At 55.6% G+C, this 22,763-nt stretch overlaps 8 protein-coding genes and 1 non-coding gene across 9 annotated transcripts; 6 read left to right on the forward strand and 3 right to left on the reverse strand.

Moving 5' to 3' along the window:
• Nucleotides 1–256: 256 nt before the first annotated feature.
• Nucleotides 257–2,272, forward strand: C8A04DRAFT_33599 (peptidase family M1-domain-containing protein; the record flags this gene model as incomplete). Its single annotated transcript, XM_062782520.1, has 4 exons — nt 257–1,194; nt 1,252–1,361; nt 1,433–1,935; nt 1,988–2,272. The coding sequence occupies 4 exons, from the start codon at nt 257–259 to the stop codon at nt 2,270–2,272; spliced, it is 1,836 nt and encodes a 611-aa protein (XP_062641444.1).
• Nucleotides 2,273–3,334: 1,062 nt separating this feature from the next.
• On the forward strand, nt 3,335–9,034 carry C8A04DRAFT_23867 (uncharacterized protein; the record flags this gene model as incomplete). Its single annotated transcript, XM_062778850.1, has 2 exons — nt 3,335–3,413; nt 3,528–9,034. The coding sequence occupies 2 exons, from the start codon at nt 3,335–3,337 to the stop codon at nt 9,032–9,034; spliced, it is 5,586 nt and encodes a 1,861-aa protein (XP_062641445.1).
• A 1,052-nt stretch (nt 9,035–10,086) lies between these two features.
• Nucleotides 10,087–10,198, forward strand: C8A04DRAFT_t2. Its single transcript has one exon. It is a non-coding gene; the product is annotated as a tRNA-Leu (tRNA).
• Nucleotides 10,199–10,825: 627 nt separating this feature from the next.
• Nucleotides 10,826–12,151, forward strand: C8A04DRAFT_23868 (gamma-tocopherol methyltransferase; the record flags this gene model as incomplete). The annotated part of the gene is made up of 3 exons (XM_062778851.1): nt 10,826–10,986; nt 11,059–11,804; nt 11,871–12,151. 3 exons carry the CDS (start codon nt 10,826–10,828, stop codon nt 12,149–12,151), a joined length of 1,188 nt encoding a protein of 395 aa, XP_062641446.1.
• A 686-nt stretch (nt 12,152–12,837) lies between these two features.
• Nucleotides 12,838–14,959, reverse strand: C8A04DRAFT_8602 (uncharacterized protein; the record flags this gene model as incomplete). The annotated part of the gene is made up of 3 exons (XM_062785174.1): nt 12,838–14,181; nt 14,242–14,672; nt 14,734–14,959. 3 exons carry the CDS (start codon nt 14,957–14,959, stop codon nt 12,838–12,840), a joined length of 2,001 nt encoding a protein of 666 aa, XP_062641447.1.
• Nucleotides 14,960–15,697: 738 nt separating this feature from the next.
• C8A04DRAFT_8580 (pseudouridine synthase) lies at nt 15,698–17,252 on the forward strand (the record flags this gene model as incomplete). Its single annotated transcript, XM_062785167.1, has 2 exons — nt 15,698–15,731; nt 15,826–17,252. 2 exons carry the CDS (start codon nt 15,698–15,700, stop codon nt 17,250–17,252), a joined length of 1,461 nt encoding a protein of 486 aa, XP_062641448.1.
• A 436-nt stretch (nt 17,253–17,688) lies between these two features.
• On the reverse strand, nt 17,689–18,672 carry C8A04DRAFT_23871 (uncharacterized protein; the record flags this gene model as incomplete). Its single annotated transcript, XM_062778852.1, has 1 exon — nt 17,689–18,672. The coding sequence occupies one exon, from the start codon at nt 18,670–18,672 to the stop codon at nt 17,689–17,691; it is 984 nt and encodes a 327-aa protein (XP_062641449.1).
• Nucleotides 18,673–19,736: 1,064 nt separating this feature from the next.
• Nucleotides 19,737–20,555, reverse strand: C8A04DRAFT_23872 (uncharacterized protein; the record flags this gene model as incomplete). Its single annotated transcript, XM_062778853.1, has 2 exons — nt 19,737–19,913; nt 19,986–20,555. 2 exons carry the CDS (start codon nt 20,553–20,555, stop codon nt 19,737–19,739), a joined length of 747 nt encoding a protein of 248 aa, XP_062641450.1.
• A 736-nt stretch (nt 20,556–21,291) lies between these two features.
• On the forward strand, nt 21,292–22,085 carry C8A04DRAFT_33603 (C-8 sterol isomerase; the record flags this gene model as incomplete). Its single annotated transcript, XM_062782521.1, has 2 exons — nt 21,292–21,628; nt 21,721–22,085. 2 exons carry the CDS (start codon nt 21,292–21,294, stop codon nt 22,083–22,085), a joined length of 702 nt encoding a protein of 233 aa, XP_062641451.1.
• Between the last annotated feature and the right edge of the window lie 678 nt (nt 22,086–22,763).

The raw sequence follows: 22,763 nt of genomic DNA on the forward strand, positions 1-22,763 counted from the left end.
CACCAGACCTATCAAATGGAACCTTCCAACACCCATAGGACAAAGGAGGAAGGCGTGAGGGACAGCTTGGGCGTCAAACTGCAGCTGTGAAAGTGGAGCGCCAATGTGGGGTTTTATTCTCCGTGGGAGGGCAAAGCTTGCTCAGGAAGCAACAAACTCGGCGATTGTTCGAAGCGCGAAGCCCCAAGAAACCAGATCTCTTCCCCCCGGACTCCTGGTACTTCAACGCCGTTGGTATAGCATCAGTACAGCAAGAATGGCGCGCGTGCGAGACCCCAACACTGTCTCCAACTACGATCAATGGCGTACCAGGCACACCACGGCCAACCTCCACGTCGATTTCTCCGCTAAGCGTTTACGCGGGTCGGTCATGCTCGAGCTTGAGTCGCAGACGGACAAGGCGAGCCAGGAAATCATCCTTGATTCCAGCTATGTCGACGTTTCAGCTATCAAGCTCAACGCTGCGGCGTCTAAATGGGAGGTCAAAGACCGAGCGGGCCCCAACGGCTCGCCCGTCCACGTTGCCGTGCCTGGCGGCGCCAACAAGGGCGAGGTCGTGAAGCTCGAGATTGAGCTGTCAAGTACAGAGCAGTGCACCGCCCTGCAATGGCTTACTCCAGCCCAAACGAGCAACAAGAAGGCGCCCTTTATGTTTAGCCAGTGCCAGGCCATTCATGCGCGATCCATCTTTCCTTGCCAAGACACCCCAGATATCAAGAGTACCTACGACTTCACCATCCGGAGCCCCCAGGTGGTCGTGGCTAGCGGCGTTCCGGTGCCCGGCGCTACGGAGGATGCCGGTGAGGACAAGATCTACAAATTCCAGCAGAAGGTTCCCATCCCGTCGTATCTGTTTGCCGTGGCGTCCGGTGACATTGCTAGCGCTCCCATCGGACGCTGCTCCTCGGTGGCCACAGGCCCCAACGAGCTGAAGGCGTCACAGTGGGAGCTTCAGGATGACATGGACAAGTTCCTGGATGCGGCTGAGAAGATCGTTTTCCCTTACCAATGGGGGGAGTACAACGTTCTCGTCTTGCCCCCTAGCTTCCCCTACGGAGGCATGGAGAACCCCATCTTCACGTTTGCTACGCCCACCATTATTAGCGGTGACCGGCAAAACATTGATGTTATTGCTCATGAGCTTGCCCACAGTTGGAGTGGCAATCTGGTGACGAGCTGCAGCTGGGAGCACTTGTAAGTCACCTTTCAATTCCCGAGGATCCGGGGAGCATTCCCGCTAAACCTAAGTAGCTGGCTGAACGAGGGATGGACTGTGTATTTGGAGCGCCGCATCCTTGCGTCCATTCACAAGAACGATGCTTACTTTGATTTCTCTGCCATCATCGGCTGGAAACACCTCGGTTAGTAGGGCCACGTTTCCCTCTTGTCGCTTGTATGCATTATGTGTTACTGACCGATGTACCACATTCAGAGGAAGCTATCGAGGAATTTGGTAAGGACCACGAGTACACCAAACTGTCCATCAAGCATGATGGCATCGATCCGGATGATGCTTTTAGCACAGTGCCTTATGAAAAAGGATTCCACTTCATCTGGTCCCTCGATCGCCTCGTCGGCCGAGAGAACTTTGACAAGTTCATCCCGTACTACTTTGGCAAGTGGCAGAACAAGTCTCTGGACTCGTTTGAGTTCAAAGACACCTTCCTCGAGTTCTTCAATGCTGCTGAGTACACGGCGTTGAAGAGCCAAATCGCCGAGATCGACTGGGACGGCCGTTTTTTCAACACTGGGCTGCCACCAAAGCCCGATTTCAACACGTCGCTTGTCGACGTCTGCTTCGAGCTTGCTAGCAAGTGGAAGAGCAAGGAGTACTCGCCTAGCGCATCGGACACGGCATCTTGGACGGGTAACCAAGTTCTTGTGTTTTTGAATGCGGTGCAAGACTTCGAAGAGCCTCTCACGGTGGAGCAAGCAGTAAGTGCCCGAATTCTGCTGCGTCAGTGTCCTGTGGGCTAATTATTTGCAGCAAAACATGGGCAGAGTCTATGGGCTTGTCGACTCGAAGAATGTCGAGCTCAAAGCTGCTTACTACCAGATTGCGATGCGAGCTAAGGACACCAGCGCCTACCCCGGTGTTGCCACGCTCCTCGGAAATGTTGGCCGCATGAAGTTTGTCCGCACACTGTTCCGGACCCTCAACAAGGTGGATCGTGACCTTGCCGTCAAAACCTTCAAAGAGAACAAGAACTTCTATCATCCTATCTGCCGCCAGCTAGTTGAGAAAGACCTAGGGCTGGGCGATGGGAAGTAGGCTTGATGGTATCATTGGGGCATTTTGTCGGTTGATCTATGAGTAACGTGGCGAGCCCGGAAAATGGAGGCAAGACGTTGGACAGAATATCTAAGTTGGTTACATAGAGGAATCAACACAAACTAACGACGTGTATACCGTTAACACCATTCACTTTCTTGAAGTGAGGTGTTTATCGTGATATTGGGGGTCCATTATGCATAATGTTTCGCTGCTCAATATCCGTAAACCATGCGGGAAATCTCCGCGAGCTGGGGGAGTGAAGTTGAGATGAAAACCCCTGACACGTGAAGGAACCGCATTGTTTCCCAAGTGTTTCTAGCGATGACGCACCGCGTCCGCCAATGAGCGGCCATTTGACCCCACTGAAATTAGCCCTGTGTCAATCCACACCCCTGTTGTGGCCCGAGTGGCGCGCGCCGGCTCGCGTTCCCCTCTGCCAGGCCACCTGCAACTCCCGAATTTGTTGACACGGAGGCGCATTCTCGAAACCCGCCTGTGCCCATTCCTTCTTTGCGCCGCCCGCTGCAGATCAACAACGACCTGCCAACACCAAGACCTGCATTGTCCCGACGACATTCCGGCGACAAAAAAACAACACACCAACGGCTCCCCCGCTTCCCCCCACCCCCCGGGGCTCGTGAAGCGTCCCAACGTCGCCTTGTGTTTACACCATTAAACAGACAGCTCTGCGTTAGCAAAGCGCCGACTGAGGGGACTGGGCCTCGACAAATTCGCTAGCGTTAGCGCCAGCCTCTTGACCCTCGCGGGCCTTTGTGTTGGATTGTTGTGCGGCGGGAGGATGTGTCTGGTTGCTGCACTGCAGGTCAGGAACTGCATTACACGCATGCTGCTGCTGGGACCCCGAAGCGCTGCGCAGTAATATTGTCGCACTGACTCTGGGATACTCGCGGCTGAGGCCGAGGCTATATTCGATCCGACGACCTTGATACGACCCGACGTGTGACGACCGGCCATTCGAAGGCTTTCGAGGGCTACCTCGGTCGGCCGAACCGCTCCACTATCGTTGCTCCCGCAGAGCCGTTTGCAACACTCGCAACTATGGCACCCGCTGCGGGGCCCCCCGGTGGGGGCGGGAATATCAAAGTGGTAGTGAGATGTCGGCCGTTCAATGGGAGAGGTAAGTTGTGCGCTCGTTCGTTCGATGGTTATTTGGGGGGGTAGACTGGTGGCATTGGTGACGGTAGCAGCGAGTTAGCTGGGAAGTATAACTGATAGTGGTGTCTTCTGAAAGAACATGACCGGAATGCGAAATGTATCGTGGAAATGAAAGACAACCAAACTGTCCTAACACCTCCCGATGGTGCCGGGAAGACGGGCAAGGACCACGGCCAGAAAGTCTTCGCCTTCGACAAGTCGTACTGGTCCTTCGACAAGAGCGCGCCGAACTACGCCGGGCAAGACAATCTTTTCGGCGACCTGGGCAAACCGCTGCTGGATAACGCCTTTCAAGGGTACAACAACTGTATCTTTGCCTACGGCCAGACCGGCTCGGGAAAGTCATACTCGATGATGGGATATGGCAAGGATGCGGGTATCATCCCAAATATCTGCCAGGACATGTTTCGGAGGATTGGGGAAATGCAGCAGGATAAAAACCTGCGTTGCACCGTTGAAGTGTCGTACCTCGAAATTTACAACGAGCGGGTGCGCGACCTGCTCAACCCGGCAAACAAGGGGAACTTGAAGGTCCGAGAGCATCCGTCAACGGGTCCATACGTCGAGGACCTAGCGAAGTTGGTGGTTGGAGGCTTTCAAGAGATCGAGCACTTGATGGACGAAGGCAACAAGGCCAGAACAGTGGCGGCTACCAACATGAACGAGACGTCGAGTCGAAGTCATGCCGTGTTTACCTTGATGTTGACCCAGAAGCGCTTCGACCCGGAAACAAAAATGGAAATGGAGAAGGCAGCCAAAATCAGTCTTGTTGATCTTGCAGGGTCGGAAAGAGCCACTTCCACGGGCGCAACAGGCGCCCGCCTAAAAGAAGGCGCTGAAATCAACCGTTCGCTTTCCACACTTGGCCGAGTCATTGCGGCCCTGGCGGACCTGTCAACGGGGACCAAGAAGAAGAAAGGCGCAGCGGGTCAGGTCCCATATCGAGACAGTGTTCTGACGTGGTTGCTGAAGGACTCGCTCGGTGGTAACAGTATGACGGCCATGATCGCTGCGATCAGTCCGGCAGATATCAACTACGACGAAACGCTGAGCACGCTGCGGTATGCCGACTCCGCAAAGCGTATCAAGAACCACGCGGTCATCAACGAGGACGCCAACGCCCGCATGATTCGCGAGCTCAAGGAGGAATTGGCCCTTCTCCGCAGCAAGATGGGCGGCGGAGGTGCCACCGGAGGGGCGCCAGTCCCTGCTGAGGAAGTGTACGCCGAGGGCACACCGTTGGAAAAGCAAATCGTCAGCATCACGCAGGCCGACGGCTCAGTCAAGAAGGTTTCCAAGGCGGAAATTGCGGAACAGCTGAACCAAAGCGAGAAGCTCCTCCAAGATCTCAACCAGACGTGGGAGGAAAAACTGACCAAAACGGAAGAAATTCACAAAGAGCGGGAGTCTGCCTTGGAAGAATTGGGAATTAGCATCGAGAAGGGCTTCATCGGCATGTCCACGCCCAAGAAGATGCCCCACTTAGTCAATCTTTCAGACGACCCCTTGCTGGCGGAATGCCTGGTTTACAATTTGAAACCCGGCGCGACGACTGTCGGCAACGTGGAGTCTAATGCGGACCACCAAGCCAACATTCGTCTGAACGGGTCTAGAATCCTCCACGAACACTGTGTCTTCGAAAATGCGCAAGATGGGACAGTCACCATTCATCCGAAGGAAGGTGCCGCGGTTATGGTGAACGGCAAGCGGGTGACGGAACCGACGAGACTGCACTCGGGACACCGCATCATCCTAGGGGACTTTCACATTTTCCGGTTCAACCACCCGATGGAGGCGCGTGCCGAAAGAGCCGAAAGGCAGGAGCAGAGTTTGCTGCGCCAGTCCATCACGGCAAGCCAACTGCAGGCACTCGAGAGGACGTCGCCGTCGCCAAGCCCGAGGCCGGGTCACGATAGGAGCTTGAGTACGGCTCTCTCGGAATTTAGCGACAGCCGCCCCGATTCGCCATCACCCTTCCAGCGCAACGCAAAAGAGTCGGACTGGTCGTTCGCCCGACGGGAGGCAGCCCCTGCGATCCTAGGCACCGACCAAAACTTCGCCAAGCTCACAGACGAGGAACTTAACGCGCTCTTCGAGGATGTCCAGCGCGCAAGGGCGGAGCGTGTCATTGGCCGGGAGGGCGACGACGACATGGAGTCCATGGCCTCGTATCCGATTCGGGAGAAGTATTTGTCCACCGGCACCATCGACAACTTTTCGCTTGACACGATTCTCACCATGCCGTCTACCCCTAAGCAGGGTGAGGCTGAGGACCGGCTGCGCGAGATACGCGAGGAGATGCAGAGCCAGCTGGAGAAGCAGAAGGAAGAGTACCGTGACCAGCTCAAGAATGCCGAGACCGCCAATGTGGAGGTGGAGGAGATCAAGAAGGAGAAGGTCCGCATGGAGGAGACGCTCGTGCAGCTCAAGGAGGATATGCAGAAGCAGCTCGAGGTACAGCGCCGGGATTTTGAGGCAAAGATTGAGAGGTTGGACCCTCTCAAGCGGCCCAAGGCCAAGCCGAAGCTGTCCGAAGAGGAGATTGAGCGGGCCAAAGTCGCCGTCAAGCACTGGCGGAACCGGCATTCGGTGCGCATGGCCGAAGCCGTTTTGCAGCACGCTTCGACGCTAAAAGAAGCGCAAATTATGAGCCATGAGTTGGACGAGCATGTCGTGTTCCAGTTTACGGTGGTCGATGTTGGCCACGTGGTGTGCTCATCGTATGACATGGTTCTCAACGGACTTACGGGAGAAGGGGAAGACATTGCGCTTGAGGACGCGCCGAAGCCGTGCATTGGCGTCCGCGTCATCGACTACAAGCACAGCGTGGTACATCTGTGGAGTATCGAGAAGCTCCACGACCGCGTCCGGCAAATGCGCCAAATGCACCAGTACCTCGACCAGCCAGAGTATGCGCAGCATCTGAGTCTCGACAACCCCTTTATCGAGACCTGCATGCCTCAGTTTACGCTTGTCGGCGAGGCTGACGTGCCCCTAAAAGCCGTCTTCGAGAGCCGAGTACAGGACTTCACCCTTGACGTCTTCTCGCCCCACACGAGGCATGCTATCGGGATCATCAAGCTTGCACTGGAGCCGTCCAGCGCGCGGGCACCGACTAACACCCTCAAATTCAACATTGTCATGCACGAGATGGTTGGCTTTGCAGAACGCGAGGGCACCGAGGTGCACGCGCAGCTCTTCATTCCCGGTATCTCCGAAGATGGGATCACGACAACGCAAATGATCAAGGACTTTGACGAAGGGCCGATCCGGTTCGAGAGCGTTCATAGCATGAGCGTGCCGCTGTTCGCGCCCCCGCAGACGACGCTGCGCGTGGCCATTTTCGCCAAGGCGTCTACCATGCACCTGGATAAACTCCTTAGCTGGGATGATATGCGGGATGCGGTGCCCAGCTCGCAGGGCAAGAAGGGCGCACGGATTAGCGAGTCGTACTTTTTCACAGAAGAGAAGCATGACCTGCTGGCTCGCGTTCAGATACTGGAGATGAATGAAGAGGGCGAGTATGTACCTGTTGAAGTCAACCAGACGAGTGAACTGGACGGGGGCACATATCAACTGCATCAGGGCCTGCAGCGGCGCATTTCGATTAAGCTTACCCATAGTTCGGGGGATGCGCTGCCGTGGGAGAATGTCACGGCCATGCGAGCTGGCAAAATCCAGTTGATGGACAGCGCGGGCAAGACGCCCGACATGGGCTCGACTAGCCCTGATATCCCGCTGAAGCTGGCATCTGCGCCGTCGTTCCAGACCAACGCTAACGGCACTCGGACAGCGACGATGATTGGGCAGTGGGACTCGAGCTTGCACAATTCGCTGCTCCTCGACCGCGTTACGGCGGATAAGTACCGCGTGCAGATGGCTGTGTCGTGGGAGATCAGCTCAGAGAAGCTGGCAGAGCCCATGAAGTTCTCCATGAATGTGTGTTGCCAAATCCTGTCGCGGTCCTTCGTCCGACAGACGTCCATGTTCTCGTCGCTCTTCCAACAAGTTCGCATCGTGCACGCAGCCACAAGCATCTTTACGCTGCAACTGCGTCCCGCACCCATAAAACGCGTGGGTGACCTCTGGCGCATGAGTAGTCAACACGACTATGTCAAGGGCGAAGAGAGCCTGACCACGTGGACACCTCGCGGCGTGTCCCTGGTGGCTGATTATCTTGCTTCGCGCAAAAAGCTGCAAATGATGGCGGACCTTGCGGCTGTCCAGACTTTCCTAAGAAAAATTGGCTTTCGGGATAAGCCTGAAAGCGTTGAGGAGCCTGAGGACCTGGATCTACCACCCCGGCCAGCTATCAACTCGGACACCGACTCCATCGCGGAGCTGTTGAAGGACGATACCCCGGAACCATCGCCGACATCATCCCAAGAGTTGCCTTTCAGTGATCTGCCCCCGCTTCCTGACGATGACGAGGAAGATCTATCTGCTCCTCCTGGGTCCGACGACGAAGCAGAAGTGGGAACGGAACCGCAAGCCAACTCATCATCACAGTCGCAGTCAGCACAAGAATCACAATCTTCGGAACCCCCCGTCCCAGATCGCCAAACGCTCCTCCTCGAGAAATGTCTCAAACTCTGGCTCCGCTACCCCGACCCAACCCTCCGGCTACTCTCCCCCGCCAACACCGACCCGCCCGAGGACGGCGTTGTGAGCAGTGCGCCCTCCCCGTCTGCCTTCTCACGCGACCAACACGCCCAGGAAGAGGAGTACCAGCAGCCACAGCAGCCCACTTCGATCGCAACTGTCGTGCGCGTTCCCAAAAACCCGGCGCTGCTCAAGGGCGGGCTTTTACTGGTCCCTAACGCCGACGCCACGCGATGGGTCAAGCGGTTTGTGGAACTGCGCCGGCCGTACCTGCATGTACATACAGTCGGGGATGGGGAGGAGGTGGGTGTGGTGAGCTTGAGGAACGCGAGGGTGGATAGTCAGCCGGGGATTTTGGGCCTGCTGAATGTCAATGCCAATTCCAACGGGAATGCATCGGTTGTGGGAAATGGTCCGTATGGCCATGGGGGGGACGCGAATCGTGGTGAGGGCGTGAACGAATTTGGCACGCCTACTCGCACGTTGTCGCCCACCCCCTCATCGCGCTCGCTCTCGCCTCACCCTATGCCATCAGCGGCTAGCGGTACCGGTCGGCTGATTGCCTCGCTCTGGCCTGGCGGTGGTGGCGGCGCTGTCGGTGGGGCTAACGGCACCAACACCAGCGGTGTCACTAGCGCACCGAACGGTACACCAGCCAGGAGGAACGGCGCCGCCAGCTCTAACGGAGCGACCGGCGCTAGCCCGAGCGGCGGTAACACAAGCAGTGGCGGGGTCAGCCGGCTCAGCGAGCGGCTGCAAGCGGGGGTGTTTGCGGTCTATGGGACAGACAACACCTGGTTGTTTGCGGCGCGTAGCGAGCGGGATAAGATGGACTGGATCATGAGGATCGATCAGAGCTTTACGATGGGCAGCGGTAGTGTGAGTGCAAGTGTGAGTGGGCTCGGAAGCCGCGGCGGGAGTGTGATGGGGAGTGGGATGACCAGCCCACGTCTTCCTGGTGGCAGTAGTGGAGGGTGGTGAATCTGATGAGAACTTGCTTGTTAAACTTGCTTTGACGGAAGGGCATGGAAACAACGGCGGAAAGCAAGGAAAGGGGTTGCGTTGCTGGCGATAAACAAAGACGGCGGTGCTTATAGATGATGACCGAGGCTACGATACCCAGGGGATGACAGAGAAAACCCCCTCGCTTTTTTCTTTGGTTTATCAACTTCGTACCTATGTATATATATAGACAGAGATGGCGTTCCTCTCGCTTTAACGCAGGAGGCACATGACTGGGTGGGCACGACTACACGCGAATATAGGACCGGTTTTCATTCCGCTGATCATTCTTCTACACCTTTTCTGTCGGTCTTCACAGCCGTCCACCTCGTGCTTTTGGTGGCAGCCGTGGTGAGTGAGAATATGGCAGTTGACCTAACGGGTATTTCAAGCTCCGTAAAATAACTTACGGCAGGGACAACTGAAGCGATCGCAGGGGTCGCGAAGGGGAATAAGGTAGCCTCGCTGGGGCCCAAAAAAACGGCAGACCGAACCAGATACCTTGAGTATCTTAATAGATTTTGACGATTATAACTGGAATAGCCGCCTAAAAGCCTAATATCCATAGGATCATATTTGTCACAATTGTGACAGCGGAGGTTCATGGGCACAACTCTTAGTTTGACGCTTGACTGGACAGTTCGAACCACGGCTCCTCGTTTGAGGATGTTGCGCAGTGGTCAGTTGCGCCCATCCGTGACGATAGTATTGTTGTTTAGACTCTTGACTTGACTATCAATGGGTTTCCATTTCACATGAAGGCGCCTTGACCACGAATACATCGGAACAAAGCTAGCTAGCTATCTGGGCTACAGTACCTCGCTGTGGTCGGCGCTAGTCCCATCTTTTAGACAAATGAAAAAAGACAAAAGAGAATAAATCAAGCCCGAAAAACTTCAGGAGCCAATCCCACTGCTTTTCGGCTCGCCCGCCAGGCGAGATGAATTAACTATGCTGATTGTTGTGCCGCGGCCATTGCGGTGGGAGTGGGGAATGTAGGCTCCAGATCCATCGCCGTCTTTCAATCAAATGGCTGGATGGCCGAGTGGTCTAAGGCGGTAGACTCAAGAAATTGGATTCTTCCCCGAAAAGGGGTGTATTCTACTCTCGCAAGAGGCGCGCGTTCGAATCGCGCTCCAGTCAACTCGCTTTTTTCTGGTTTGTAACAACACAGGTTCCTGAATTTTTTTACTACGAGCGGGGTCGGCGGGGCCATTGGCCGGAGACCCGCTCGGGAGCCTTGGCAGAATAACCCCTGAACACCTTTGACTCCTTTACACTGGAATAAACCACCAAGAGACCATATATTTGTGTCGAGTTGTAAGTCCCGTTCCCAGGCTTAACCGAGGAAGGAAAGGCCGCGTGTAATAACTGGGGACGTTCATAATCTTTGGTGTACTGCATAGCGCCTGCCATGCCCAGCCTATTTCGACCAAAGTTGGCAACGGAGGGTCATCAACTGGCCAGAGGAAGGAGCGGGATGAACATCGGGCAGGTGTTGCCGACTTGTTAACGATGGGCCAACTTGGGTGGTTAAGAATTTTAGGGCTACAGGATACAACCAAGTCGCTGGCACTATTTTCTCCCTTCGGTGTGCTTCGAGGGCTCTAGTTCGTCCGGCTCGAGTTTCTTCCCAACCAAAGAAGGGGCATAGAATACGGAAACCGCTCTGAACTAAGACTCAGTGTTCAAGCCACCTACTCAATACAATTTTCTAGCTGTGACTGGTAGCACCAGTTGTCCTGCCCAGAATTCCAACAAACCTTCAGGATGTCTACCCCCCAGGTTCCCCAGAACCCAGGCGAGGAGACAACGGATCTCAGCAAACGATATGACATCCCACTCGGCCTCGCTCACACCACCATGCAGGCGCTCAAGGACCGCATCAAGGTGCATTACGACCTGGCGAGTGACTACTACTTGAAATTATGGTATGAACGATCAGAATCCCTCTAGCAGCCCGTTGGCTTCAGCATATATCCCCTACTTACACTCGCTCATAGGGGTGAACATATTCATCACGGATACTGGCCAACCGCCGCCTCTAAAGCTACCGAGTCCAAGGAGACAGCTCAGCTCAACCTCATCCATTTGCTGTTGACAACGGCCGCGGTTACAAACGAGGCCGTTCAGGTCGAGGCCGCTAGTCATGCCACCGCTGCTACCGCAGCCGACACCGGCACCGCCGTGCCAATTGCCGTGGCCAACGATACCCATGTGGCCTCGACAGAAAGAACCCCCCAACACCCCCTACGCATTCTAGACGTTGGCTGCGGAGTGGGCGGGACAACACGGTACCTCGCCAAGGTTCTCGGGGCACAGGTGACGGGCATCACGATTTCGGGGAAGCAGGTGCAGATTGCCCAGAGGCTAAGCCGAGCTGCCGCGATTACAAAGAGCGGTGGAAACGTTCTATCAAACGATGAGGGTGTAGTCCTGAATCGGGCGGATGGTGCGACCGAGACCGATGCAGAATTCATCACCATTGGTGAAAAAGGTGGGCAAGTGAAGTTTGTCGAGCTTGATGCTGAGAAGATGGGCGAGTACTTTACTGCTGAGGCTGGAGATGCCCAAGGCTTTGATGTTGTCTGGATCAGTGAAGCTCTGTCTCACTTCCCCAACAAAGCACTCTTCTTTCAAAACGCCCATCGGCTGCTCCGCCCAGGAGGTAAGCTAGTGCTGGCAGACTGGTTTAAGGCCGAGGAGCTTGGCGAGGGTGTCTTTGACGCGGATATCAAGCCCATTGAAGGTCTGTTTTCCCTTTGCCCCCTTGCCACCCCATTTACCATTGACCAACTGACACCGACTCTCCCAGACGGCATGCTTCTTCCACCACTTTGTACCCAACAAGACTATGTCAACCTAGCCACCACTGCGGGGCTACAGGTCCTCGGCGGGCCTAAAGATATTAGTCTGGACGTCAGCAAAACATGGGATATCTCTTGGTCCCTCATCCAAAACCCTTCGCTTTGGGCCTTCGCTTTTAGCCAGGGGCGCGACGGCATTGCCTTTCTACAAGCCTTCCGCGCCATGCGTCGGGGATATGCGAATGGGAGCTTCCGATATGCGGTCATGGCGTTCAGCAAGAATGCGTAAGAGGGCGGGACGTGCGAAACGAGTCCATGACCCAAACCGTCTAGTTGGGGTGGGACGAATCCCAGACTAATGCTTTTGGAGTGCTTTGTGTTTCTCAAGAAAAGGATTTCTTCATTGCTCTTTCCTGCTTTCTGGCCTGATAGTAGCTTCCTACTGGTGCCCACGTGGACGCATAGCAATCATAATACATAATTTACAACGCCTCAAAAACCACCTGCCCAACCTGCCCAATTCCGTGAGCTAACGGCGATGCGAATAAAACCCTTAGAGCAGGCAAGATTTCACCAACCCAGCCTAACTCCGACCCATGCCATCCCAAAAAACAAGGTCGTTCCCGATGATACGCCATATATGCCTGGCGTTTGTACAAGTTCATAGTATAACCCAACAAAATAGCCCCCCCCCCCCCGGTGAATTACCTCGATGAGAACCTCAGTCACCCATGCGTATCCCCCATCTCTCATCAAGCAATGCTTAAATGAGCAACCGACGCTTGACAGGCGCCGGCGCAGACTTGTCGCCCACTGTTTCTCGTTCCCTGAACAATGCCGCCTTGCCGAGGGCCTGTAGTTTTGTAAGAAGATTGCTGTTGATAAGAATTAGCGTGGGTTCCTGGTTAGTTGGCCGAGGGGTGCGGTTGCGGGATGGCGGGGTTGATATGATACAGCAACTGGCCACTAGCTAGCCTAGGTGCCGTGCATGCAGACGACTAAGAGAATAGGGGGAAAGTAAGCGTACTTGATGGGCATGTGGCCGCGGCTCTCTTTGACGGCGAGGTTAATCTTGTCAGCTTGCGCCTCGTGGTCGCGGAAGTGTGCCTGTATAACTTCTTGCGAGTCGTGCTCATCGGCAGACCGAACGACATAGGTACACCCTTCCTGCTCGCAGGTCCAAGTACCGTCGGCGCCTTTGGGGGATGATGTAGGGACTCGCTCAGCATGGACAACGACGCGAACCACACCCTCGGGCAGAGGAGGCTGGGAGCCCACCGCTGTCTCCTGGTCGACAGCGGAAACATCCTCATCGCTGGTATCCTCTTCAAACTCCTCATCTTCAAAGCTGTGGTTGACCTTAGTTGATTTCCTACCGCGCTGGCTTCCAATGCTTTGGTCATCAACTTCCGAACGTGGCCGCTTTTTGGAACTGGTAGCGAGGCGCAGAGTGGCCCCCTTGCCAGACCTCTGATTCCGCGGCGGGGGTCGCGATGCGATCCGGCGCAAGTCTGCGAATTCATCATCCTCCCAGTCGCTTTCAATTTGCGCCTGGGCGGCCGTGACACTGGCTTTGAAAGTAACAGCAGGAGGAACCCTGGCTGTTTTTGCCGCTGGATCCTTTTTCGGAACCAACTTTGTTCTCCGTTGGGTCTGTTCCGGAATTCTCGCTGGATCCAGGCCGGGGAGTGGCTCCCATGGCTTTGAACTGGTTTCTTTAAGCCATGCCTCCATGGGCGAGTCGTTCCACGCCGTGTCAAGGAGGGGGAGTAAATCTTTCGCATAAAATGCGATGATATTGTCGCGTTCATGGTAATTGCGAATTTTACAGCGGAAGAAGATATGGCCACGGATCGAGGAAGCACTAGACTTCTTGACGTTTCTCTCTTCGGCGATTTCTTGGAGTGTCCCGAGAAGTCGATTCACTGATTCCGCATGAGTCTGGGATGCATGCGCAACGCCTGGCCCTTCAGCATCCGAAGCTCTGGAAGGAACTGGAGATGCACTAGCAGCTGCTGCCGGACGGGTAAGCTGACGATATTTCTCGGGTACCGGTACAGGGGTTTCGCTGATTTTGGGTTTGGCTCTGCTCGCAAGCGTTTTCGCCTTCGGGCTCTGAGGACGCTTCGATGAATTGCCTCGCACCCCTCCAGTATCAGGCCCACTATCTCGGCTGCTCAGCGTGCTTTCACTGCTGGCTCTTGCCGATCGACTCCTCCTACCCCTGGCAGGGTGCGAGTCGCCGAAATCAGCCTCTGGCGGGGGAGGCAACGGAGGAATCACCCCCCTCGCAATATCATCGAGCCTTTTCTGCACATCCTACTCGTTATTAGCTGTGCGTCCATCATTTCTTTCTACCGGAAGCAGCCAGAAACATACGGGGTGCAACTTGCGTAGCCACTTCGCAAATTTAGTTGGAGTCCAGTCCAGCTCAGCCTCCTTGTCAAATTGTGGGATCAAAAAGTCCGCCCACTTGCTGCACAAAGCCTCGACCTCGTCGCGGACAATGCCATTTCCGGCCCTAAGGGCGTAGTTGAAAAAAACGTCGTCGAGAGTGGGAGCAGCGGGCCGCTGAGCCTTCTTTTTGCCCTTGCACGCTTTGATATGGCGCTCGTACACTTCGAGCGCGCTGTAGTAAAGTGATATCGCCTCCTGAGCTTGATCGTACATCCGCTGGTACCTAAAGGATGGTCGGATCTCAAACCAGCCAGCGGCACCCGAACCCCAGAGGGTGAGGGGACCGTAGCCGATGGAGTATCGCTCAGAATGGGGGATCTCGATCTTGGCGGTGCGGAAGTTCGGTTTGACGACTGGGAAAGGTGTGTTAGCCTATAAGGATGCAAATATAAATACCCTAGAGCTAGAGCGTACTGTTGGAAACTAGTGCTTCCTCGACGTCGTCAACGTCAAAGATACCACGAATGACGAGGGGGCCTTCGAGATGGACCAGCAGAGGATTGGCGAGTGTTTCGCCGTCTTTTCGGTAGATTGTGGCATCGCGCAGCACGTAGCAGGGCCAGTCGCTATCTGGCACATCTTGCGGTGCAGGTTTGAGCACTGTCTGCTCCTTAATCCAGCGAGTCGGTCGGCCAGCCATGGATGTTTGCGGTCGGGAGAGGAAGTTGGACTAGATCAATGGTAGGCGCGGCGGCGTTGACGATTGACCATGGTCTAAACCAGGTGCGATCATCCGAGTTTAAAAAAATTTGGCGGTGCGCAAAATTTTGGGGGGAGTTTCAGCGGTTGGAGAATTGCAGTGCGGTCGTGTTGGAAAATAAGAAAGCGTGGTTTCGCTACTGGTGGGTTTCGCGATGCGCAGCCCTTTACGCGGTTCGTGATGGGAGGGAAGGTTCACCTGAACGCGACTTCTGCGGGAAGAAGTGGGGTTGGCTCCCGGAGCGTTCGTTACAAGTCCTCTGAACCTCGCCTACTGTTGGGGAGAGGACAAGTAAAGCCCCCGCTGCGCTCTACAATCTACACCTAGTAGGCTCAATATACCTCTGATACATTGGGAGGAGCTAAAAGACCTTTATTGGGCTGCACTTTGAACCCAAGCACCGTGTTTTCAACGTCCGTACAATCTTGGAGGTTCTTCCACGGAAGTACTAGTTACGTCAATGCAACTTCCAATCGATAAGGATCAAGCAAGGGTGCCGGGGAGGATCCGCCCCAGTCTCCCGCAAAAAATCCCAGCCTGGCCGACGCAATCTTCTCACTTTCACATTGCTGCTTCAACAAGGGGGGCCTTTAAATTGATGTATTGGTCGTTGTGGTCCTACTGTATGAATCACCGACCATTGAATCTCGGCCGATGAGGTTACCCGCGCTCACCAAGATGGCCGCGGACAAGGTTTTAGAAGGCGTTTTCGGTACGTTCTCTTCACGATCGCTCTCATCCGTATCTTACCTATATGACCTTCAATGGGATGGTTTGGGTTGATTCTGATACTCCCTTCAACCTAGCCATCAACAAACCGTTTGGCATGAGCTCTGCGCAAGTGATCCGCGATTGCCAGGAGTACTTCAACCCGTCGGCTGTCTTTGGGTCCCTGATGGAGCAGGATAGGAAACTGCGCGAGAAGGAGTCCCGCTACCAGAAACGACGCCGTAGTAAGGCGAAACAGGACATCCGAGTGAAAATGGGCCACGGCGGCACGCTGGACCCGTTGGCCACGGGCGTGCTGATCTTAGGCGTTGGGAGGGGGACCAAGTCACTGCAGAACTTTCTGACCTGCACCAAAACCTACGAGGCCGTCGTCCTTTTCGGCGCCAGCACCGATACGTACGACCGCACAGGTCGCATCATCAAGCGCGGCAGGTATGATGATGTGACCCGCCAGGCGGCCGAAACGGCGCTAAATGGTTTCCGGGGCAAGATCCGTCAGATGCCGCCGTTGTACTCGGCACTTAAGATGAACGGAAAGCCGCTGTATGAATATGCCCGGGAAGGGCGGCCGATCCCACGAGAGATTGAGACGCGCGAGGTGGAAGTAGCCGAACTAGATCTGGTTGAATGGTACGAGCCCGGCACGCACAACCACCGGTGGCCTACGGACGAGGCTGAGGCAGCCGAGAAGAACCTGGTCGACTCAGTCTGGCGTGTGGCCAGACGGCAGATCGCCACGGACGAGGAAATCACCAAACTTACGCCCGAGCAACAAGAGGAAGAGACGCGTGCCCGTGACGAATACAACACCAAGAAGCGCGAGGCCGAGGAACGAGTCGACAATCTCGTCAGCGAGGAGCAAGACCAACCACAACCCCCGGCCGCTAAGCGCAAAAAGACCAACACCGGCGCCCCCGCTGCCACAGCTGCCGAGCCAGCCCTCATGTCTGGCGCCCTCGGGCAGCTACCACCAAAAGGCAGAGGCTCCGACTTGATTGCCCCGGCCCCCTCAGCTGATACACCTCCACCTTGGGAAGGCAAGGGTCCCGCAGCGGCCAAAATCCGGATGACGGTCACGTCTGGTTTCTATGTGCGCAGCCTGTGCCACGACCTCGGCGAGAAACTAGGGTGCGGCGCCATGATGGCTGAGTTGAGCCGCACCCGGCAAGGGCAGTTCGTCCTAGGCGGAGCAAATTGTATGGAGTACGAGAATTTGCTCAAGGGTGAACAGGTGTGGGGGCCGCAAGTAGAACAGATGTTGAATCTATGGAACGATGGGGGGGGCAAGGTAGAAGTCCCGACTGTTGGTGCTAAAACGGACGCTGGGGCCGAGAGCGCGCCCGCCAGTGAGGGGAAGGATATTATGGAGAAGAAACAGGAAGCGACTCCACAACAGATTTCGCCGCCAGCGGCAGAACCTATGTCGTTGAAGCAGGACGGGGCCATTCCAGAGCAAGTAGCGGCAGAGGAAGAAACACCGGTGGCAGCGGCGGCCGGTGCATAGCTGTGCCTTCTGTGAGGGACATACCACAGATTTAAAATCGAGTCGCTGGGTGAGTACCCGGGCAAGGCCAAGCAGAAATGGTTGGAAGGGATCCAAAGACGTTGTCGCCACGTGCGAGACCATTCCCGGGCCCGGTGTATACTCAATAATGATGAGACGAAAACGTTGGGCTTTACCCATGATATGTAACATATATATATGTACCTTGCTAAAGCCATCCTACGCCATGCCGATTACTAAAACCTCGAAGTAGACCACCGAGTTCCTTTGCGCCGTTTGTCCATGATGTACCATTCCGCCCTGTGCCTATTCCCATGCTAATGCCCAATTGTGTAAAGAAGTATCCCGACCTACGCCCAGCCGTCCAAGTTGTTAAGGCACCACGTTCTACTCCCAGGTTGTTTCAAGAACGCCCTATGATTATCCTCCCATTCCTTTACCTCTTATCCCCATCTCCAAGCCTCCCTGCCTCGACTTCAGCATCGACGTCCGCCAACACACCCCTGACCCTCTCTATCCGCCCGACGGCTCTCTCCAACCTCTCCAGCCGCCCGCGTTTCTCGCTTTCGCGACGTTCTAATTCACCCACGCGCGCCTCGAGTGCGGCTCGCGCCCGTCTCTCTGTCGCCACCATCTCATTGGCCTGCTCGAACAGGCTGGCGCTGAGCTCTTCCACTTCTCGGCTTGTTTGGGTGAGGCGTCCCTCGGCTTCACGTCGCAGGGCTTGTTCACGAGATAGAGCTCGGAGGAGGTCTGCGGGGGAAGGTTGTTGTTGCTGTTGTTGATTTTGGTTTGATGGGCCGTGAGTTTGCGTCGGATGGGGTCCCGCCGAGAGCCGGGGTTGGAGGGTAGTGGGTGTTGGGGTGGGTGTTGGTAGCGGTGCTGCTGGCACGGGCGTAGCTATGGGTACGGGCGGTGATTTGCGAGTTAGTAGTGCGGAAATACGACTTGCGGCGCCTGTCGTCAGGAAAGAGGTTCGTGAAGGTGATGGAGAGGGCAGGCCGGCTGCCGAGCTTGGCGGGGTCGGGAGGGAGTTTGGTTGCTGGGAAGGATGTAATTGTTCGTGGCTTTGGCCGTGTTGGTGCGGTTGGCCAGTGGTCGAGGACGGGGTCTGGGGGCGGGAAACGCCGAGTTGTGAGCGTAGTCGGGCGAGCTCGTCTTCGTAGTCCGCCCAACGGTCGACGGCGGCGGTCGCTTTCTGGTTGAGGAGGCGGACTTGCGCCTGGAGGTCTGAGATCTGCTTTTGGGCATCGAGCAGGGCCGCTTGTGTGTTTCCGAATGGCGCTAGATCGACTTGGAGCCCACAACCTGGGCAGCTATGGGTTATTGACGTTGTCTCTGTTGTTGTGGTCACCGCTGTAGGCCCAGCCGTCAGGGTGCCCGAGCTTGCGGGGGCCATCGCTACAACGGTTGTCGTCATGGTGCGAGGCTGGAAAAAAATATCCGAAGTGTTTTCTCACGCGAGCCCCATGAAAGAAGCATCGGTCCAGCGCGCTGTCGATATTCTGGGAACCCAACCCAAGCCCTAGTGCCGAAGCGCCGTCGTTAATTGTTGTTTGAGACAAAAAGACTGAGCCGCCACCAGTGGGATTGATGGAAAGGGTCCCAACAATGAATAGCAGGGAGGGGTTGCAGTGGCTGGAAACTTGGTGCCTCCTTCAAATGGGAGGGGGGTTGGTTGGTTTGTGGCCCACAATCGACGCACCTGTGGCTTCTTGGCGGGGAGCGAGCAGGGATCAATCAGTGAGGAAGGTTGCTCTGACGTTCCAACCCAAAGAGCCACTGAAGACCGTTGCAGGTGGTTCCAGTACAACCGAATGGGGAAGTTCACGCATTGTTCTGCATGGCAAAGCCCCCACGATCTGCACCAAATACCGAGGACGCGCACACATAGAGCTCAGCGGCTAGGGACAAGATGCAATACCCGTGGAAGACTGGGCCGCACGTGGTAGTATTTACGGAAGGCAAAAGTTGCTGCAGGTACCAGGTCGTGCCGTTGATTAGCGCGGCCGGGCGATCTCAAGGCCATGAACCCAGAAATTGGGGTTGGACTTCCATGTTTTGGATGTTTCAGCAACTCCTAGAAAGTACATGTTTGTCATGCACGGTGTGGACGCGGACAAAGCATCGCCGTGGTGCGATCATCCGTTTCGGCCACTCAACAAACTATCTGGGTCGTCATGGACGACAACTTGGAGCTTTAGGATGACATCGATCACCGGTGGCTAGCGCACCAGAAGTGCCTACCTTCTCCGGATAAGGTGTCATCGGCCCGCTCTGCGTAAACTTTGTCTCAGCCAGATCATCGACCCAACCCATGGGGACGTGTCCTCGCGGTGAACTACTCCTCGTGTAACCGCTGCGGCCCTCTGAGCTGCTTCGATCAAAAGTATCGTCTAACACGACTGCCGGGGCTTGATCCGCGAGGACTAATGATGCAATAGTCCCACACTAGATCTAAATCAAGCTTGATTAGCCAGTAGTTTACTCTGGCTGCGGTTGCGCTACCTTTCTCAGCTCCATCGCGCCTGTTTCAGGATCCCGGAATTCTTTCCAGCTAACGGGCTGCATAGTGTTGCCCGCCTCACTGACCGCAAGCACCACGCCCAACTCGTTCCTTGTCGTCGATAGATAGTAGTTGGTCTGGTCGCCGAGCGAAATCTACTACCATCAGCTTCTCCCCTGGGCCCAGGCCGGAAACAAGTGTAGGAAAACGCAGAGAAGAAAACTTACCACTTCTGCCCTAACCACATCCCCCGGCCGAAAACTTTCATAAATCTTGACCCGATCTTTCTCCGTCGCCCGCACGTCTTGCACCCTGATCAAACCCTGCCACTCCGCCTCCAGCACCGAGTCGCCGCATACCAAGATCGCTACCACCGCTTGCCGCGGCGCAATCCGTATCACCCGGCACAACACCACATCGCCCACCGCGGGGAGTACCTCCCTCCGTTTCTTCTGTTGTCTCTGGCGCTCCCCGCCCTCGCCCCCTGGGTCTTGCCCTTCCGATCCAGCCCCGGACACAGACACCGAAATGACCGGCAAGTCCGTAGCCGCTACAGACACTGGTGCCGACGCGGGAACAATCCTGTTCAGCCGCTTCACAGGTCCCGGTGCTCGTTGTGGTGCTTGCAAACTGGTTTGCGTTGGTGGTGCTGGAGGGTGCGTGATATGGACCTGCCCCAGCAAGGAGGCGTACAGGTTCGCGTCGTGTAGGTGAACCCCGGGCCCGGGCCGGTAACGCGAAGCTGGGCCGAGAAGTTGGCCGGGGATGGCGAGTGTTGGTGGGGCAGCGGTCGTCATATCTGGGAATTGGTTTTGAGGGTGTGTTGAGTTGAGGTGAGTGAGGCAGGTCAAAAGACTGAGTGAAGAACAGGGCTCAGGTCGGTTTCTGGGAACTGTGGCTATGATGGAGAAAGCCGTCGACTATCCCAGGGCTTTGTTTTAGTTTTTTTGTCTCGGGTTCCGCTCCTAACGCTGGAATACTCCGGATTGGTCTCTCCAAAGTCGCCGTTTGGTGTTGTTGTGGTGGTGGTGATGCGCTCACAAAACCCACTGAGAGATGAATTGGCTGGGCTTGGCGCCTGTCGGCAATTCTTGACCCGGATGGTTCGAGAAAATAATGTTGGCAGGCTCTCAACGAAATTCTGCCGTGCAGGGTGCTTCTTGAATTTCCCTGCAGGGAGAGAGACTGGTATCTTATTTGTCACAGTGCGCTGCAGACCCACCGATGAGCAAGATCACCCCAGGTGCAGCCCACTCACCGCCTTCCTATCATGTCCGTTTTTCCCCAGGCACAAGCTTTCGTTCGCTCTCTCGGTGCCACGGAGTTCTCGGGGTTCAGGGGTGTGCTGCCGCGACTGGGAACAAGTTCTTTTGCGGTGGGCAATAGGCGACGCGCAATTCTGAAATCTCCATAAGAAAACAACAATCCTCATTCCCTTTACCTTTTCGTGGACCCTTTTCCCTTTCATCACCCTCCTCCCGGTTTCTCTCTCACGCCTTTGTCATCCCAAAACACCCATCCTACCCGGCCACAATGGCACCCAAATCCTCAAAGCAGTCCTCCGGCTGCTGCGCCGGCGGTCTAGGCGGCTGGCTCAAGTTCTTCGCCATTCTGCTGGGTGTGCTAACGCCCGTTTACTACCTGCTGGAGCAAAACCTGGAGCGATTCTACATCTTCAACCTCGAACAGCTACAGGACGTGTCGTCCCGTGCCATTGCCGCTCATGGCGACGACACGCGCGCCATCGTCCAGTTCATTGTCGACGAGCTGGCCGGCCAGGTCAGCCTGACCAGCTTTGTTAACCGCGACGAGGAATGGGTATTCAACAACGCCGGCGGTGCTATGGGTGCCATGTACATCATCCACGCTAGTCAGTATCCCTCTTTCTCCCCCTCTCGCAAGAGAATAAGAAAAAAAAAAAACGATATAGGGCTTGTTTTGGCTAACAGTATTTGTTCCTAGGTGTCACCGAGTACCTAATCATCTTCGGCACTGCCGTCGGTACCGAAGGCCACACCGGCCGTCACACCGCCGACGACTACTTCCACATCCTTACCGGAACCCAGACCGCCTACGTCCCCGGGGAGTACGAGCCCGAGGTTTACCCTCCCGGTTCCATCCACCACCTTCGCCGTGGCACCGTCAAGCAGTACAAGATGCCCGAGAGCTGCTTCGCGCTCGAGTATGCTCGCGGGTGGATCCCTCCCATGCTGTTCTTTGGCTTCGCCGATGGGTTGTCGAGCACCCTGGACGTGCCGACTCTGTGGCGCACCACCTGGATTACGGGCAAGCAGATGATCGGAAACCTGGCGCGGGGGAAGTTTTAAGAAAGCTCCCGCGCTTGCGACGAAGAAAACCATGGTTTTGTTAACGAAGAAGATGTTGTGTACACGCGAGTCATGGAACCCATCCGAGGGGCATACCGCTCGTGGTGATGTTATAGGCACGGACCATTTGAAAGCTGATAGACGGGAGGTTCACGGATACTGGACCCCATACCTAGACTTACACGATCATATATATAATCCATAATGAAATATGTGTGTGGTGGCGAACGCCGACTCTCGCTAGTAAAGTACGCTATCGGTGGTTCTCTTTTCGAGCCACGACATGAGTGGTGATTGGACGGCGCGTTTCTGATAGGTAGCCGGTGACATACCCTTGGACAGCATCTCAGTCCCTGAGTTAAGCCTCTTTAACTAGACCTTCCCCTCCAGTTTTCCTCATCCGGGTTCCCATCCCAACATCTTTGTCAACCCAACCAACCCCGGAGACATACCGAACATGAACGCTGCCCCGGCCCAATTTCTTCCAACAAAAACATAAAAGGTCCAGTCCCCGTTTCAAGAGCACAATCAATCCCACCAGTAATACCACCTGCCGAGAAGTTCATTGAAGACAAGTTGACTTTTACTTTTCTTGATCAACTCCCCGTTACCCGCCCCCTACCCCCTTTAACACGCCTTAAGAACGCCTATGGAACACGATGGGGGAAAACAAAACAA

This window comes from Dichotomopilus funicola, assembly GCF_033296635.1.
Source record: "Dichotomopilus funicola strain CBS 141.50 unplaced genomic scaffold C8A04scaffold_1, whole genome shotgun sequence".
Taxonomy (NCBI): domain Eukaryota; kingdom Fungi; phylum Ascomycota; class Sordariomycetes; order Sordariales; family Chaetomiaceae; genus Dichotomopilus; species Dichotomopilus funicola.